This window comes from Gymnodraco acuticeps, unplaced genomic scaffold (genome assembly GCF_902827175.1).
Source record: "Gymnodraco acuticeps unplaced genomic scaffold, fGymAcu1.1, whole genome shotgun sequence".
Taxonomy (NCBI): Eukaryota; Metazoa; Chordata; class Actinopteri; order Perciformes; family Bathydraconidae; genus Gymnodraco; species Gymnodraco acuticeps.
In genome coordinates this window covers 2,095,972-2,113,554 of record NW_022990772.1, presented here as the reverse complement: position 1 = coordinate 2,113,554, position 17,583 = coordinate 2,095,972, and the positions used below count along the sequence as shown (strand labels likewise).

Sequence of the window (17,583 nt, the reverse complement as noted above, 5' to 3'; positions counted from 1 at the left end):
GCAGCTGAAGTCGCATGAAGATTTTTCAAGTCTGAAGAGTTTCTCCATTGACTTTCATGTTAAAAATGTGATGGATTATGGGATATATCTCGGTAATTATGAAAGTTATGAATGAGAAAAGTAATAGCCATCGATTCCCTACCGAGATGAACGTTTTGATGTTTGAACGGAGTTTCTGCGATGTGGAATGTGGCGGAATAACCGGCGGAATAAGAATAAAGAATTTGTGCGTAGAAGAACAAGTATAGTAATACTGTTTTTCTTTATATTATTTTCTTGCCTCATTTTAATACTATGAGGAATTCTTGAAAAAAAAAGAAAAACCCTGAGAGTACGTATGAAAAATACAATTTATTTTTGATACAGTGCCATCCAGGCCACATAACATAACTTAAGTTCAAACCGCGTCGCCTCATTTGAACTTCTGTCTGGGGTCCTACAGATGGCAGTCTTTGAACCTATGATACATTTGGCTTTGGTTTTCTTTTCACGCCAAGGAGATGCTGCAAGGGACATTTATTTCGCCTAACTATCCCCTTAAATATGTAGTATGTTGCACTGTGAAGCATGATGCAAGCCTCTGTAAAACAAAATTAGTTAGTTAGTCTACAAATACGGAGGGTTATCCTGCACATACTGTATGCCAGAATTTGTAAGCTTATTCGAAGCCTATTTATTATAATGTTACAGGAATTTAATACAAGAAGAGGTTGTTAATCACTTTTTTTGGGACTGAAAATAGGCAATTTAAAACATATCAATCAAACTATTAAACCACAATAAAATATACTTTATCAACTACAATTGTAATGGAGATGCTGTTGAAGTGCATTAAGGACACAAAAGACAAAGTATACATTATTTGAATTAATGTGTCATCACTTTTTATTTGCATTTATTTTCAGACATCATACTGTTATAAAATGAAAGAAATATGAGCTACATTTAAAGAAAAAACATGTTGTGATTATTTACTCTGTGTCTGAGGATGCCGGCGGTGTTTGGTTTGTCCAAAGGTGACCCAAGTTGAAACCTATCCATGACAGTAATAGGCTTAATCCTGCTGAAGGAGCCAGGTCAATGTGAAGCAGGTGTCCCTGCCACTCAAAAACACACACAGAAGTAAATATTTATAAATGTGCTGATGCTTTTGGCCTTCACGTCAGAGTGAAGACTGATCTGTTGTGTGTGTGATGGTATGGGATTGGGCAATGTGCGAATGGTGTAAACAAAAAGCCAGATGTGGTTTGAAGGCAGCAGTCAAGTTTACAGCTAAATGTTACCATCTTGTCAACATATATTTTTGTGCAGGAATATTTTCATTTTCACAAAATAAAATGTATTTGCTATTTCTGTTGTGAATGACACCTGTTTGTTTAAGGAAATCATGTTTTCATAATGCCAATTGAGCCATTGAAATGGAATGAACAGAAGTGCAAATCAAGTATAAAAAGAAACTTTAGAAGTAAAAGAGAATGTACATTTCAGATATGTATGTATTTAAAATACAATCCATTCCTCTTATAATTTTCTCACAAACACTTAGATTATTATTTCACAACATACAACATTCTTCTAACCTTTTTTAACAACATTTGTTATACCTTTTCTGACATACGCATTTTCTCATCCAAACAGGCACTTTGTACAATAAGCACAGGCACAGAACATATTAAAAGGTTCCTCATGACAGATATCAACAACCATCAATCTCCAATGCGACTATTACAATCAATATGCCATTACATTTGCATTTTGACAGCTAATATTGTTTATTGAATTATTCACCATCAATGGTTTTACATAGGGGAATAAGTCTTTGGAATATTTCTTTGTCCTGAATCAGGTGCTTGATTGAACATGTGCGTAAATGCCCCAACCTCTACATAACTCTTCGTCTCTTCATCTCCTTGTCATTCCCCCTCAATCTCTCTGTAAAGCTTACCTTCATTTTAGAAAATGCAGTACATAAATCAACATATAACATACATAACATTCGCTGTGTTAAATTGATTATTGCACTGCGATAATTATGCATATGAGTTATTTCCCATTGATTAAAATGGATAATAAACTATGGTGAATACTGTATGATAATGTGATTAGCATTGTACCACTTACCACTGTGCTTTTGTCAGCTAAATATGTATACATTATTTACTTAATGTGTCCCTTCTATGTCTTACAATTCTTCAAGTCTCTTCCCATTTTGACTTGCGTCACACCAGCAAACATATTGATATTTCATTTATAACATTAAAAACTATGTAATCATACACAATTGAACTAGAACAGTGTGAATGTATGTTTTGTGTAAAAGGAATCATATTGAAGCGGATTCAAATATCTTTGGTTACTCTATTTTTTGTCTTTTTGGCATTTAAGAAGCGTACAAGCCACAGCAACTGGGTTATGTAAAAAGCTTGTTCTTGTCAGTACATACTTTGAATGTGAGTCATATAAAGTACTAATACTACCTTAATAAAATATTTACCATTGTCAAGGATTGGTATTCAAAGTTATAGAAAGGTATCTTCAAAGGAAAAGTATAATAATGCGCCATCAGAAACTCTTTTTCTGATTAACCCAATGCCCAAAATGTCTATGAACCTAAATCATGCTTTGATTGCCTGCCATTAATACCCTCAAAGGTCCGTGGAGACAGTGCTTCTCTTCACTCTCAGGCTGCCGCCCCAGCCACGGGGACAGGTGTTGTAGGAGTGCAGGCCGGGCGATCGCAGGCCTGAGTCTTCAGACTCAACAGAGGCATCAGAGTCGGTGAGGGAGCGAGTGTTGTAGAGCCTCACAGGTGAACAGATCCTCTGTGTTGGGGTTGGAGGAGGGCTGGTGAAGGTAGGGGACTGGGCCCCAAATGCCCGCGACTGGAAAGGACTCATGGGTGGTTTGTTACAGTCGTAGCCATGGTGAGAATTTCCCAGTGGGGAGATGGGGAGGCTGTGGCCGCTTAGTGCTCCAGGGGAGGGGCTGTTTTTGCGTTTGGCTGCATTGATGATGTTCTTGGCCAGGAGGCGGTGGTTGGCTTTAGAGTCTTGGTTATCAACAATGGGGGACATGCAGCGACTGTCTTTGGGTGGGGGAACAGGAGAGGTTGCAGAAAATATGTGCAGAGGTTTAGTGGCGGAGAAGGATAAACTAGTCTGGGAGAGTGCAGGAGACTGGGGACGTGAGCTCCAAGGAGGAGACACAGGAGAGGTGGCTGTCAATGTTTGGGTTGGTCTGGATGTAGGAACAAAGGTAATTGTGGAAGAATGGCTTTTTTGGCTCACCTTAGGGGACTGGCACCTTGACCCCAAAGGAGGAGAGCGTGGTGATGCAGCTGTAGATGTTGGGGTTGGTTTGGATGTAGAGGATACAGTGGAAGATTGTGTACACTGGTTCACCAACGGGGACTGGCATCTTGAACCCCAAGGAGGAGAAAAAGGGGTAGTAGTTGTAGGTGTTTGGGATGGTCTATAACCAGGAATAGAGGTGTTGGTGGAAGACTGGGTATTCTGGCTAACCATTGGCGACTGACATCTTGAACCCCAAGGAGAAGAGCGTGAAGAAGTGGCTGTAAATGTTTGAGAGGTTCTGGATGCTGTACTGGAGGTCACCATGGACAATTGGATATTCTGACTGGCCACAGGGGATTGGCATCTGGTACCTCTGGTAGAGGATACAGGGGAAGTTACTGAGCCGCTAGAGATGGCGGTGGAGGGCCGGTTAGCTTGGAGGCTGGGAGCCCAGGTCCCAGGTGCCGGGCCCTCTGGGCTGCTGAAACGTCTGGTCAGGCTGGGCGTCCTGGTTGGTGTTGGAGCCTGACTGCGGGATTCAACTGGGGAGGAATCCGTTGGTGTCTGTTGGACCAGGACAAATGATATATCTTAGACTTACATTCAAAAATACATCACACAAACATGCAAATAACAAATGGTTATACAATCATTTGGAATAAATAAATGTCTTAGTTATGTTAATGCTAAGGTTTTGATTTGACCATGTCGAGATTTTTTGTTTTGCTTAAACTTGCAAAAGCCCAACATGTTACAGTGAAACAGGCCTTAAGTCTATTCGCGACTAGGTGCATTTTGTGTCAAATATTTTGTAAGTGTTAAGTCTGACCCCCAGTGGCATCCAGCCTATCTCTGTGTACTCCCTTCGTCTTCTTCATTAAGCCTGGCTAGGACACTGCTAGGACACATGCACAGTCTTTAGTGTCTCTCTCAGGTTACTGTCATTTAGCCTAGATGGTTAACCTTTACGGGGATATGAAGTTACTCGACTGAAGCAAGGACAGCATTCCTTCTAATGCACATACTAATTAAGAGCAAACAATCTCCACTCTGTAAGCAAAAACACTGTGTTATAGACTGAACTGCTCGGCTTAGTATCCTGTAAATGTATGGTCTTTAAGATGAATGTCACTGATCACATTACTAAGGTTCAGCGCATCTGTGAAATAAACAGACCCAGGTAAAAGGTTATTCCATGTGTCTGAATGTTAGACCCCCGACCCCCCCCCCCCCCCCACTTCAACAAGGATCAGATCTTAACATGAACACACATAACTCAAATTATTATTATGGCTCAAATATCTTGCAATGGCAAGATGGAATACATATTTTGATTTCAAAGTCACATGCTGTGTTCCAAAATAGAACAAGTCTCCTGCTGCATATTATCTTTGCGCTAAACGGAAACATAACGTTTATTTGCATGTTCAAGTGTTTGCAGTGATTGCAAGAAAGAAAGGAAAGTGAAATAACAAACAGTAGTCAGTCAAACTAATGGTTGAAAGAAGTAAGTGAAGTCAGGAACTGAGAAAAGGAGAAAGAGGTCACACAAAGTTTTAATCAGAGAAGGAAAGACTCACTCACACAAAGAAATCAATCATTACAGACAGGAAAAAAGCAGAAGAGAGCAGTGAATCAAAGTTTATGAAATGAAACAAACACAAACCCTGTAGTCTATAACAACAGTGATTGATGATGTTATGTGAGAAAATACTTCTGGAATTACAACTTTAAGTCATGAAAACAATATATATGTCCATGATACAAATTAGTATGCAGCCTGTAGAATTGAAACATCAAAGAATCAAAGTACACACTATATATTTATGTAGGAAAAGCTGGAAAGCAGAGTAAATTACCCCTAAGACATAAAGACATAAAAGGAGTTCTCTCCCTGCAACTTTCATGTCAGTGAGCAGAATTAAATTGCAAACCATAGATCATAAAGCAGATGCCAGACCATCTGTTAAAGTGCTTTATGAAGCAGCATCACCCTGGTGCCCACAGGACTGGGAGAGAAAAGTGGAAAAAGTGTGAGGTTGTTTCTGATCATATTTCAAATTATACAAAAAATGTAAGTATTTTAGTGCTGACGCGCTTGGCACATTTTAATTTTAACTGCAGGTAATTACTGCGGGAAAGTACAATTATAGATTCAGTGAACAATTTAGTTGTTGTCACTTAGATAATCCTGGAAGAAGCAGGCACGGTACGGCCCTAATTGCATCTATTATTAATCATTTCTTATACAATCAATTGCTTACTGAATCATGTGACTTTTCACATATCAAATATTCCGCTCTGTTATTTACCTATAATACAATAAATAGTTCTAGAAGGCACAGGTTAAACAGAAAAGTGCATCAAACTGCCCTATATACTAAATTCAGTTTCAGTTTTCCAACTATCCTTCAGATGTAAACACATTTTCTAGAAATAGTGGAGAGAGGGTCTCCACACCTGTGGTGCAATCCCTGCCTTCTTTGCAGAAAACATAGGCCTTGGTGCCTGGACCCCTGACCGTGGAGAGGACACTCGCTCTGGAGAGAAGGCCGACATAGGAGAGCTGATCCTTGGCTGCCCATAAGCTGGATTTGGTGGATATTCAGCTTCTCTTCTTGTGGGGCTGAGGGGCAGCTGTGGTGACATACTCTGGGTACGGAAGTGAGAAGGAGGGTTATGAGGTAAGGAAGTCTGTCTAGAGAAAGGCTGGTTTGATATCAGGTTCTTGGACTGTGGTGCTCCTTTGGGTAAGGTACTAAGGGGGTCCTTGACTGGGTTGAGGATGAAGAGGGAAGAGGAAAGCTGGTAAGGCCGGTGCCTTGACAAGTCCATCTCTAACTTGGAGCAACCATTTTCTAACGGAGGCTCTGCGATTGGCTCTGGCTCTGGGGCTTTTTGTCTTGGTTTTTGCTGGACAGCTTGTTGGGCCTTTAGTTTTTCTGAAAGCTGAGCCCCCATGTCAGAATCTTTTGCAATGGCTTTCACCCTGCCAGGCATGTTTGCTGGGTACACCCAAGATGGTGGCAGAGACATAGTGGGAGAAGGAGACCTCATTTGTCCCGAATTTTGCTTCTCAATCACATATTTCTCCATCCTGGACTGTCGCTTTGCGAACAGCTCAGCCCCTTTTCCTGATACATTGGTGAGGCTATGATCTGGCACATGCTCTGCCCTGGGACGGGTCCTGGAGGCCTTGAGGCTGGAAGCCCACTCTGGAGCTCTTTCCTCTTCTGCCCTGTCCTCCTCCTTGGCGAGGAAGTTGGAGGCCTCAGCACCCAGTGCCAGCAACTCTTCCTCGGATACTGGCTCAGGCACAGATATATGTCCATGTTTCTTCCTTTCATCCACCCCCTGCACCAGAGAGAGAAGCTCAGGGTTCGGAGCTACCACCGTCTTCTCTTTGAAGGTGAACATTGACTTCCTATTCCCTCTTCTAGCAGCACCCTCCTCAAGTATTCCCGTTTTGATTGGTGTCATAGACTTCCTCTCTTGAGCAGGCTGAGGAACAAAGGTGGAGGGCTTTGGGACGTTGGGAGGGCCATAATGGGGCATGGGTGGGAACTGAGAGACAGAAGACACAGGGAACTGGGGGGGTGGAGGAGACAAGACGGGAGACATCAGAGGTGGACTGGAGTAGAAGTTCTGCGGCGGCTGGTTTGTAAAAGCCGGCAGAGGAGGTGTGGGATATGACGGAGGCGGAGGCAGTGGTGAGAACGCCGAAGGTTGAGGAGCAGTGTAAACAGGGAGGGGAGGAGTGTCGTAAGAAGGAGGAGGGGGAACATCCATGACAGGGCTGGAGGACTCTGGTGACTGCACTGTCAATGGCGAGAAAAAAGGCCTGGCCGTTCGATTGATGATGGTGTTAGTCTGCTTGGTTGTTGGAACAAGAACCCTCTCAGGCCCAGAGGTACTGTGGCAGCCATTATGAAGCTTTCCAGGGCGAATTGGCCCTGTGTGGCCCTCATTTATCTCTGCCTCACACTCAGCCTGTCTCATCACAACCGGATCAGTATTATTACTTCCAGGGGGAATCTCATCCTTGACTTTGTCCTCAAGCTCCACTGAGAGTTTATCTCTTGCCTCTTCCTCTTCCTCCTGTTCTTCCTTGACAGGTAGGAAATGTCTCTCTTGGATAACACTGTCTTCCATTTCGACTACCTTGTCGAAATCTTTAGCTGGTTCCTCCATGATATCACCTACTGAATGTGCCCTGCCAGGTGGTGACAAGAGTGGCTTACTGTTCTTAAAGTTCAGGTGTCTATCCTTTTCTTCAGTGCTCTTCTCTGCCCATGTTATTTTGTTACTAGAGGGGTCTGTCTTCACATTCTCAGGTCCGTCACCCCTTGACCCCTCTCCACAGCTTTCGAGTGTAAAGGCGCTGACCCTTTGCTTGCGCCGGTTGAAAAGCTGCACACCTCTGGAGCTGGAGTTTGAAGGGACTGTGAGCTGAGCAGCGATGATCTGACTCCTGACACGGGCCTCCTTTAGCTCCTTCTCTGACAGACTGGCACTCCTCGTCAGATCTGGAGTAAAAGAGAAAGGGAGAGAAAGTTGGAAATCTGATTAATGAGAGAAACAAGGGATTTTGTCTTTTTTGTGATGAAAGGGACCCCTAACTTTGGCCGACTTAGTAATGGGCTACATCTACTCCTTAAACAAAGACAACTCCCTCAACATCTAATTAAAGCTCACCAAACCACTTTTATGTACAGTACAAATAGAGAGAACCAGCAAGGACACATTTTTAACAAGTCAGGGACTAAATATTCTCTTTAAAAACCCACATAATTGTTTCTGCACCATCTGGTTCTGATTCTGCTTTGCTTTTGATTACAACCAATCCAGTGAGAAAAATAGAGCTTTGTGGACACTTGACTCAGCTGACTGGAGCTTGAGACAAAGAACTAACAGACGTAGGAGGAAAAACATTTTAATAAGCGTGTTGACTTAAGTTCATAAAAGATCTGGGTCATTTTTCCGACAGTACCGAGAGAAATTGTTGTCAATCATGGTCTTTAACCGATACGGCAGTTATGCTGATTACCTGTTACCTATGTTAAAATTGACAAGTTTGTTTTTGGAGCTTAAGAGCTCCATTCCAGACAGCGGAGCTATTTCCTCTGCCATCTGCAGCAGTTCCTCCCTGAGCATTCCTCCACCGCTGAGAAAACTCCCCGCGTGAGCTTCCAACGTGCCTTTGGTTTCTCTCTGTAGTTAATTTGTGCTGCAGCTCAAACCCTTAATAGACGATCTTTTTTTAATTGGCTTCCAAAAATGACATATTTCGACTGCTGTCTATAAACATATATACAATCAAGTGTTCCCATCTTAAATATAGTGAATACATCATACTTTAAGTTTACAAGAGGAAAATCAAAGCTGCATATTCCTTAAACATAATAAAAACCTTTAAGAAGAAACTCTGATGAGTATTTTATTGGAGAATAACATCTGGTAGATTATTCATGTTATTTATGTAACTCTGACCTGTGAAAGACAACGTCTCACTCGCACAGCCATGACTCCTTCTTTATTTAATAAGGTGATGTATCCAGGGAGCTACATTACTTGACCTTATCATGTGCCAATCACAACAATTATGCGTAAATCAATCATTTGTAAAGCTTTCCTATATAAAGCTAATTCTGCATGTATTTTTTCCTGGCACAGAGTATAAAGCTAACATGATCATTCCCCCAGTGAAAGGGAATAATATGCATCTGTCATTGATTTTACAGACTTTCAGTCTACCCTCAGCAGTAATTGAATTAACTCTTTGTAGGTCACCCATGAGTTCCTTTAACAAGGACCTATCTAAAGTTCAATAGCATGCCTTTATCATCTCATTAATGTAATATATAAAATGGGAACTATAGGCCCTTCTGGATTATAAACAGTGCATTTAGATGCAAAAAAGTTTACCGCTTGACAATGCTTATGTCTGGAAATACATCAATGTCAGTGTCAACTATGATAAATCACTCAACCTGACAGTGAGAGAGGAAAGAAAGAACGGGACGCTATTAGAAGGGGATATATCAACCATCTCACATATTGGTGACAACAATATAAGAGGGATGAAAGCACTTTCACACAACCCTTTTAAACAAGCAGTCCTGTTGACATGAGCATAAATCTCTTTCCTTTATAGACTGCCGGAGAGAACCTACCATATTATTTATTAATATAGCTGCGAACACCAGCACAGGTCTTGACATTTTTATTAGCTATTTAATTTGATAAATCAGACTACTTGGATATACCAGAACCAGAGCAGTAAGGCTAGAAATCAAATGTCCTCCAGCTGTACACATCTAGTTACCTCTAGTGGGTGCCAGAGTGGTTATCAAGTAACACACAGGTGCAAATCCCATCATGATTTACATATTTCTCTCAGCAGAATTGATAGTAATGCGTAGAATGCTTGTAAAATGTAATTTTCTTAAATGTTTTATGTGAGGGACTGCGGATGGAAATTAGCTCAAAGCTAAATCTGGCACTGTTACGCTTGACACATTTGAATGTTTTAAGTGTTCATTACTGTGCATTGTCCCTGCCAAATAAACGATTAAATGAAAATGCGTAGAAAACGTTTTATTATCAGATAAAATGACACCAACCACTAAGTCATTTAATTCCCAGCAAATATATAAACTGTAAACTAATAAAAATCATAATAACAACCAATAAATGTTAATAAATATGTTACAGAAATGAATTCATTTTCTTAAAGCTACAGGGCATACAGATCTGAATGAACGGATCACAGAAAATCTGAAAAGTTATTTGGACTTTGTTTAAAAGTTTTTCATTTATGAATTAAAACAAATAACCTCCAAGTTTTAAGATTGGGAAATCACACAAGTTCCAAAAACAACAGGATGCTACTAAGTCATGTCATATTTCTCCCCCAAAAAGTAAAGAAGAAGTTTTAATTCAAGGTTATAAAGATCCGAAAGTTAACTGGAAGTTTAAATGGCATGGCTGGATTCAATTTAGAGCCTATTCCCTTACCTTTTTATGTTCAAATTCAGAGCTCCGCTTTTTTGTTGTACTTCCACAAGAGTTTTTTCAATGTAACTGCGTCTGATAGCTTCACACCCCCTTTCTGTAGCGGGACACAGGATCGGATTTCTCTTTCTCCGCAGCCCAGCACACAGACAGGCAGACAGGCAGGGAGGGAGGTGGTCTGTAGCTGGAGGCTGTGCTGTCTGTCATTCAGCCTCCAGCTCTGTTTCCCTTTTTCAAATCTGCACCACCACCTCCAGGGTTTCCATTAATTATAAATACGGAGATATATGCCTCAGAGAAAAGAGCCCAGGGGCTTTAGTAGCTCGAGTATTGATGCACACACAGACTGCACGTTGTTTTGACAGTTCTGGAGAGTTGTCCAATCAATGGCAAGTAATGAGCGGCTTATCTCCGTCTAATGTCCTGTGATGGCAGGGAAGTGTGTGATCCCTTGTTGCAGTCTTTGAAGGGGAAGGGGAGAGCAGAGATACTCCAGTAAATGTGCAGCTTATGGATTAGAGTCAGACCACTAAGACTCTAGAGATTCAGCTTGTGACCTTTGCTGCCCTCTGTGTCTGTCTGGAAATCACCATGTTAGTGTGTGTGTTTATGGTGCACTCTCTCCAACCGAGGGTCTGCCCTTTCTGAACCCTCTGGGCCCTAAGCTCCAGCCTGCAAGGGCAGGATAGGAATGTCCTGTCCTCCAGCAGAGACAAAAGTCAGACCTCGACACTGATGCAAGAATCTCATTTCCCTACCTCTAACTTTCTCTACCTCACCCCCCTGCCCTCTGTCCCATCCCCTCATCCCTGCGTGGGTGACAGCAGACGGCTAACTGCCCCCACAGCGGGAGGATTTAAGTCAGGGGGGCCAACTCTGCATTTGTGTATCAAAGGTTAGATTACCCTGTCGGATGTTATCTTTATCCGGGCGATGGCTGTGGGGTGAGCGGGATGACAGCACTAGCCCCCGTGGGTGATGTGTGAAGCGGTATGGAAAGGCACGGATTAACAGGGGTCCTGGGATCTTACCCTGCTGAATGTGACTCAAACTCCCACTGGATCCCATGGGAGAAATAAAAGACTGAGCTCTGCCGCTCGTATTGTAACAACTGTGTGTTATTATGAAAGGTTTCTGCAAAGGTGTAGTCGACTAATTACTGTCTTTAGTGTTATTATCGGTGATCTGTGTTCGCTTTGAGGAAACTAATTAGTGAGTAATGAGTGAAGGGAGCAGTTTTGAAGGTACAGAGGCTATACTTAGATCTATATCAGGGACAGTTATCTGATGGCCATGACCTTTCTGTAATACTTCCTCAATGCACAATGCATTTCACTCTTTGAATAATGCCTGACAGATGTTCCAGCCCAGTTAATTACCTTTCCAGATAAGGATTGTTTCATTGTTTTTCCATTTTCCATTTACCAACAAAATGTTGTTGGTGTTATTATGCAGTGTGAAATCCTTTTGCCGTCTGTGAATGTAAAAAGAGGTTTCTGAAGAAGTTTCCAAACGGCTTTGCCACAGGTTAGCCCATTATTTTCAGTGGCTGTGTTGTATATTCAGACTGCCCTTTAGCAGTGATGCATGATTGCATTTCCATTGCTGTTGGGGCTGCCTGTATTTTTACAGCATGGAAACAGATGTTTCATAGAGAGCTTCACTGTGTCAAGTTGCACTGAGGAGGCAGGGCTGTCTGTATTGTCTATTTGCTGTCTACTCCCCTCAGTTATAGGTTATCTGATATGATGATATATTGCAGTTCAAGCCACACTGTAGCATTAAGGCAGCACTACAAACAACCACCGGAAATGTGTTCACAACTACATTTCCTATGAAGTAAAAAAAAGCAACAATCAGGAGTGGAAAGTAACTAAATAAATACATTCAAATGCTGTACTTACATGTAGGTATGATTTTGAAGTAAGTGTACTTTCACTTGAGTGGTTCCATTATATGCAATGTTATACTTTTACTCCATTACACCTCATCTAGAAATGTATGTACTTTTACTCCATTTGTCAGCTTTACTTATTTTCACAGCTAAGATTAAAAATACAAAATATATTCGCTGAATAACTTATGATGACTTTATTGATCCCCAGGGAGTGAATTGACAAGCTACCCAGTAGTTCATAAAGTAATTATCATAGCCCCACAAGCTTTAGCTTTACCAGCTGTTTTACATTAAGTGATGAAGTATAATTGTAACTATTCTAAATTAAGATATTTTGCATTATGAATACATGCTATTTTGGAAGTTTAAATATCTTTGACTTATGCAATTTAACTTGGTAAAGGATTTAAATGCAGGACTTTAACTTGTAAAAACTATCGTTACACTCCAATTGAAAGATCTGAGTACTTCTTCCACCACTGGTAACAATACACATTCTGGCTGCTGCTTGAGCGTCCCAGAAAAGGACGGCAAATGCCAGATAAACAACACTTACTTGTTTTCCGGCTCATCTGTTCTTTGTTGAATCCTGTTGTCTCCCATGATGCATTGCATTCCGTCCCAGGAGTGTTTTGGGTTGCCTGGAGAGGTTTCCTCAATCCTCCTGGACTCCAGCTCACTCCTCTCCGGATAGACGTATGTCCCTTTTCCATCTCCATGTTACACACGGTAAAATTATCAGCGGCAGCGAAACAAAACCCTTTGGCAGGGGAGTATGTGAGAGTTTCGTTCCAGTCAGCTCAATCCCCTCTCCTGATAAGATGAAACTGTGGTCCAGTTGGAAGATGGAAGTTTAGTGCTTGCTGGCAGGCAGTGAATACATTACATGAGGAAAACACAGAAAAAAAGGACAAGGAAAGGAGTAGCTCTACTTTCCAAGTGGCTGCTTCCGGTCCTTTTTCAGCTATAATCCCAAAGTTTTCTTGTAGTTTGCTGAAATTTGGATGAAAGTGCTCTATTACTTTGGTCTTCATAAAGTACTATTCTCAATCTAACAGAACTTCCTAGGAGGGTCCACTCCGATGTGCCTTGGATAAGTTCCCATGGACAACTGCTGCGAGAATTGCTCAAGTTTGTTGTGCTCTGTTGAAAATCTGGCAGAGAGGGCTGAGAAACAGTTCACTTTCTCTATTTGCATCTCCCTAATAGTCCTTTTTTCTCTCTCTCAGACGTCGCTCTTCCTCCTCTGCTATTTTGGTCACCAAAACATGCTTTTCGTCTGCATCGCAATCTCCAGCCCGCAGATTATTTTTCTTTCGGAGAAAAGGATCTGCCCTTTATCTTGGAGTTCATAACTCTACAGTGACGTGAAGGGGAACTGTGTATATGGCAGCTTCCTGCTGTTAGGTGAGGAATAACATTTAATTCAGGAAAGGTCAGTCCAGAAACGCGTTTGTATTCAGAGCTCCAATGTATTCAACTAAAGTGGCTCTATTCTGGTGTTCTGTGTTATCTATTACACATGAAAGCCAGACACAGCCTCTGAGGGCAGGATAATCAATGTTGTTCTTTTGTTTATTCACAAAACCACAAGTGAGAAGGAAGGTTCTTATTTCTTCTGAGGGTAGTTTCGATTAATACTGAAATGCCTCAGCACACTAAAACTAAGAAATTGTCAAGAAAACAGTAATTCTGCGGTTAGCAGCTCCACCATTCAGATTTGTTGTTGGTTTATTTGGCTCCTTGTAGAAAACATCTGTGTTCTGATTATTCAAACAGTTTTTTTGGTGGTGGACCAAGCTTCAGCTGTACACAAAAGGATGAAAGGCTGGTGTGTTTAATCTAATTCCTCTCCATGTCCATGTTGTGTGCAAAACCATCTGCAAAAAAAGAAAAATATGCAGGTTAAAACTAAGTTATGCAAACTTTTCTTCAGCTTTATGATTTAAATGTGAAATTTGTGAAGACAAAGGCTAGATGTTACATCTACCCACAACTTTGGCATGGCAAAGTGCAGGTTTGGCAATCAGCTGGACAAGAATCCTACATCATTTTCCATTCTCGCTGTTTGTGAAAGGGCATTATAGGTTTAAACCATAGACTGTATATATAAAGGTTTAAACCAACTGCTTTGTACAGGATTTGAAACGATAGTTTCTAGAAAGCAGTCCAAAAAACCTCACTTAAAGTGGACCTATCATGCTATATTTGAAACACATATTGTAGGGCCATACCTATACAAAACATGTCTGTGAAGTGTTTTTTTCAAAATACCAAACAGTTCACCCATTGTAGCCATCCCTCATACTGCTCAAACCCCTCTTTTGAAGCCCTGTTAGAGAAACGCGGATTTTGGGTCCTTAGCTTATAAAAAAAAAAAAAGAGAGGCGGAGCTAATGCCTGATCAGAATTCTACCGGAGATAAAGTTAAATTCGGCTGTGATAAAACGCCATCCTGTTCTAAACCACATCAACGATTATTTCTGAAACAGTATGGAGCTCAAATACTTTTTTTCTTGCGGGTTTATCACAAGGTGAGTTCTTTTTTTATTTCCTGCTTTTTAAAAACACATGTGCTCTTCAGTAGAGCTTAATGAACATTGGTTGGCTTCCAATAAAAGCATTAATCTAATGCTTTGTTCATTTATGAGACAATGAAAGTGCATTTTCCTGCCTTTAAAGATAAAGATCAGCCTTCTCAGTCTAATCTGCAATCAGGTTAAGAATGTGGAAACGGAAATGAAAAGACACCATTATAAAACTTTGCGCCACATTTACTCAGTGTAATAAAGAATGTCAGAATAAATAGGCGATACGTTTGGAAATGTATTTATGTATGCATTAAACCTGCCAAAAAATGAACTTTATCCCTGCCTTTGGGTCTGTGATATGAAACAGAATGCTGAGAAAGTAAATGTGTATTAAAGATTAGTAGCAACAAGTAAAGAGACAAGGATTTGAATGTCTTACATTGACATCTATGGCACCCTTCCCTCTTATCTGATGGAGCATTTAATTAGATCCACAGTGTCATGTTCTCTCTTCAAAGCTAATACCCACTGACAACATTTGTGATGATAATGATGTGTTTACACATCCTTTTCCCTGATCAGACTTGCCTCTGCGAGAAGCTCACGGTTGAATTTGTTTTCTGGTGTGATTCACCACTGTAACACTCAGGAGTGGGAGGGCTGTGCAGAGACATAATCATTATTTTTTAATTCCTCAGAGGCATAGCAACCACGCTCACATTCATCTCATGCGAAGGTGTGCAAGCCTAAAGTTGTTTACATGAAACAGAGAGACTTAAATTCCTTCTGCAACCAACAGATTCTGTGGAAAGCAGAGAGCATTCGGGCCTCTCCAGGTCATGTTCTTTCACATGAATTTCGTCTGTTGCCATCAGGGCGAAGATATGCTCTACCTGCTCTAAAGACTAATCGCTTTTCAAAATCATTCATCCCTTCTGCATTCAAACTTTTAAATTCTGGAAAGGCTTTTAACTTGATTATTTATTTATTTATTATTGTGATGCTTTGAACTATTTATAGTGTAAATTGGAATGATCCACATCTGTGCTCCCGGGTGTATCTGTATGTTTTCTTCCTGTATGTTCCTGCCTGTGTACATGACATAAGCTGCTGCTCATAACCAATTGCCCCTTGCGGGATTAATCAAGTTGTTGATTGATTGACATCTCTTGAAAAAGTGTTTTTGTGGAGACGCTCTCCCTCTGACATGACAGCTGAGTCATGACAGTGTGGAGGAGGACTGCTCATTGGCCCCTGAACACAATCAACCCAAACAATCCCTGCAGAAAGACACACAAATCCTTCTCGCTTACTGGCGTGATTGTGTCACGTGAGAAGAGATGAAGGCGGGCTATTGTTTCGACACTCTGACAACAGCCCTTTCATTACTCCAGATGTGTTTGGTTCTATCTGAATCTCAATGTCTTTTTAGATTAGCACCCCATCTTGCTACATTTCCTTTTTTTCACAGTCAGTTTTGTTCCAAGTCTTCATGTTTTCTGTAATCATGGTAACAGAGGTGAACACATGTTGAGGGCGTGTCCTACACTGCTGTCGCGGGTTGATTTAAATGTGGTTTGATTACTTGTCTTTCAAATATTTATTATCTACTAGACAAATAACAGATTTTGGATACTCAAAATTGATGTGAGCACAGATGCAGATTTAGCTCATAATATAAAAGGCCAACACATGGACTCTTAAAAATCCTCATCTGCCACAATCTTTTTTTTGGTTTTATTATTCATTGGTCCCAGCTTATTATTATCCAGCTTGAGTGTTCTATCTCCAATCAAACGGATCCCACCTTTTTCCGTATACATCCCAAAAAAGTCATTCATGTCTCTGTAAATCAGGAAGTAGGCCTATACAAGATATGAAATGCCACATAGGTAGGAGGTAATACAATTGGACTTTCATCCAGGAGACAGTTATTCATGTCAAATGTAAACCTAGAATTGATTGCATTAATCCTAATTTAATGACAACTCACAAAAAAAGAGTGATAACTTTTTGGTAAACCGCTGTACAAGCCTTTTGTTGCAGGCCTCCAGTACATGTCATACCCAAGATCTGATGTCATCTCTTCTCTTCTCTCTACCCTCCAATTATCTTGAAGTTCAAAAGGTATTTCAAAGTGCCCACCTGTCCCACTCAGCTTCCACCCCGCACAGTTGTCCTGTGTGGGGTGGAAGCTGGATATCATTTACAGTCAGGCCCGTAGGCCGATTTAGTGTGTAATCACAGAATTCCTGTACATCGTCAACATGTGATTGATCCATACTCAGACAGCAAATCTATCCCACAGCTCTCTACCTCGCTTAGTAATGACGCAGACAAAAAATGGCTTTGGCAGCCGTACCAACTGTAATCATTCATTTGTCCCTCATGGCCGTTGTCTTGTACATTTATTACACATCTGCATCAATAGCCAACTTGTAGACAGCATGTCAGCCACCTAATAGCTCAAACACTGCATGCCACCTCAGGTATGACATCTGTACATCATCAGTTGCTCTGGGTGCACATTGCAGTATGTGAGATGTGTGGATGTCAGGTACAGTAAGTGTGCATTCTACCTACTGTAAGATTTAAAGGTGCATCAGTTACTGAGCTTATGAGGCATCTGGTCAGGACATTGGCTGGCAAGCCTTTATGATGGAATGCCTGAGGGGCAGAGCTGCTATGTGTCTGTTATCTCTTTCCTTTTGCCTGGATCCTTTACAGTTTGGCAAGAAAAATCATTCAGCTGTAAAAGCTAAAAGCCTAGCTGGGCCCTTTGCTCTCTCTCGCTCAGACAAAGAACCATTCAAGGGCCCTCGCAGCACCAAGAAATCATTTTGGGTAG

At 41.2% G+C, this 17,583-nt stretch overlaps 1 protein-coding gene across 3 annotated transcripts in view; it reads right to left on the bottom strand.

The window, feature by feature from the left end:
• Positions 1–858: 858 nt before the first annotated feature.
• Positions 859–17,583, bottom strand: part of LOC117556990 (synaptopodin) — a 43,927-nt gene continuing 27,202 nt past the window's right edge. For all 3 annotated transcript variants that reach the window (XM_034232645.1, XM_034232644.1, XM_034232646.1), the window contains exons 2-4: positions 12,761–14,084; positions 5,754–7,819; positions 859–3,857 (exon numbers count right to left, since the gene is read on the bottom strand). In XM_034232645.1, coding sequence (XP_034088536.1) covers positions 2,646–3,857; positions 5,754–7,819; positions 12,761–12,923 — 3,441 coding nt within the window. In that variant the 5' untranslated portion in view covers positions 12,924–14,084 and the 3' untranslated portion in view covers positions 859–2,645. The remainder of the gene's footprint in view (positions 3,858–5,753; positions 7,820–12,760; positions 14,085–17,583) is intronic.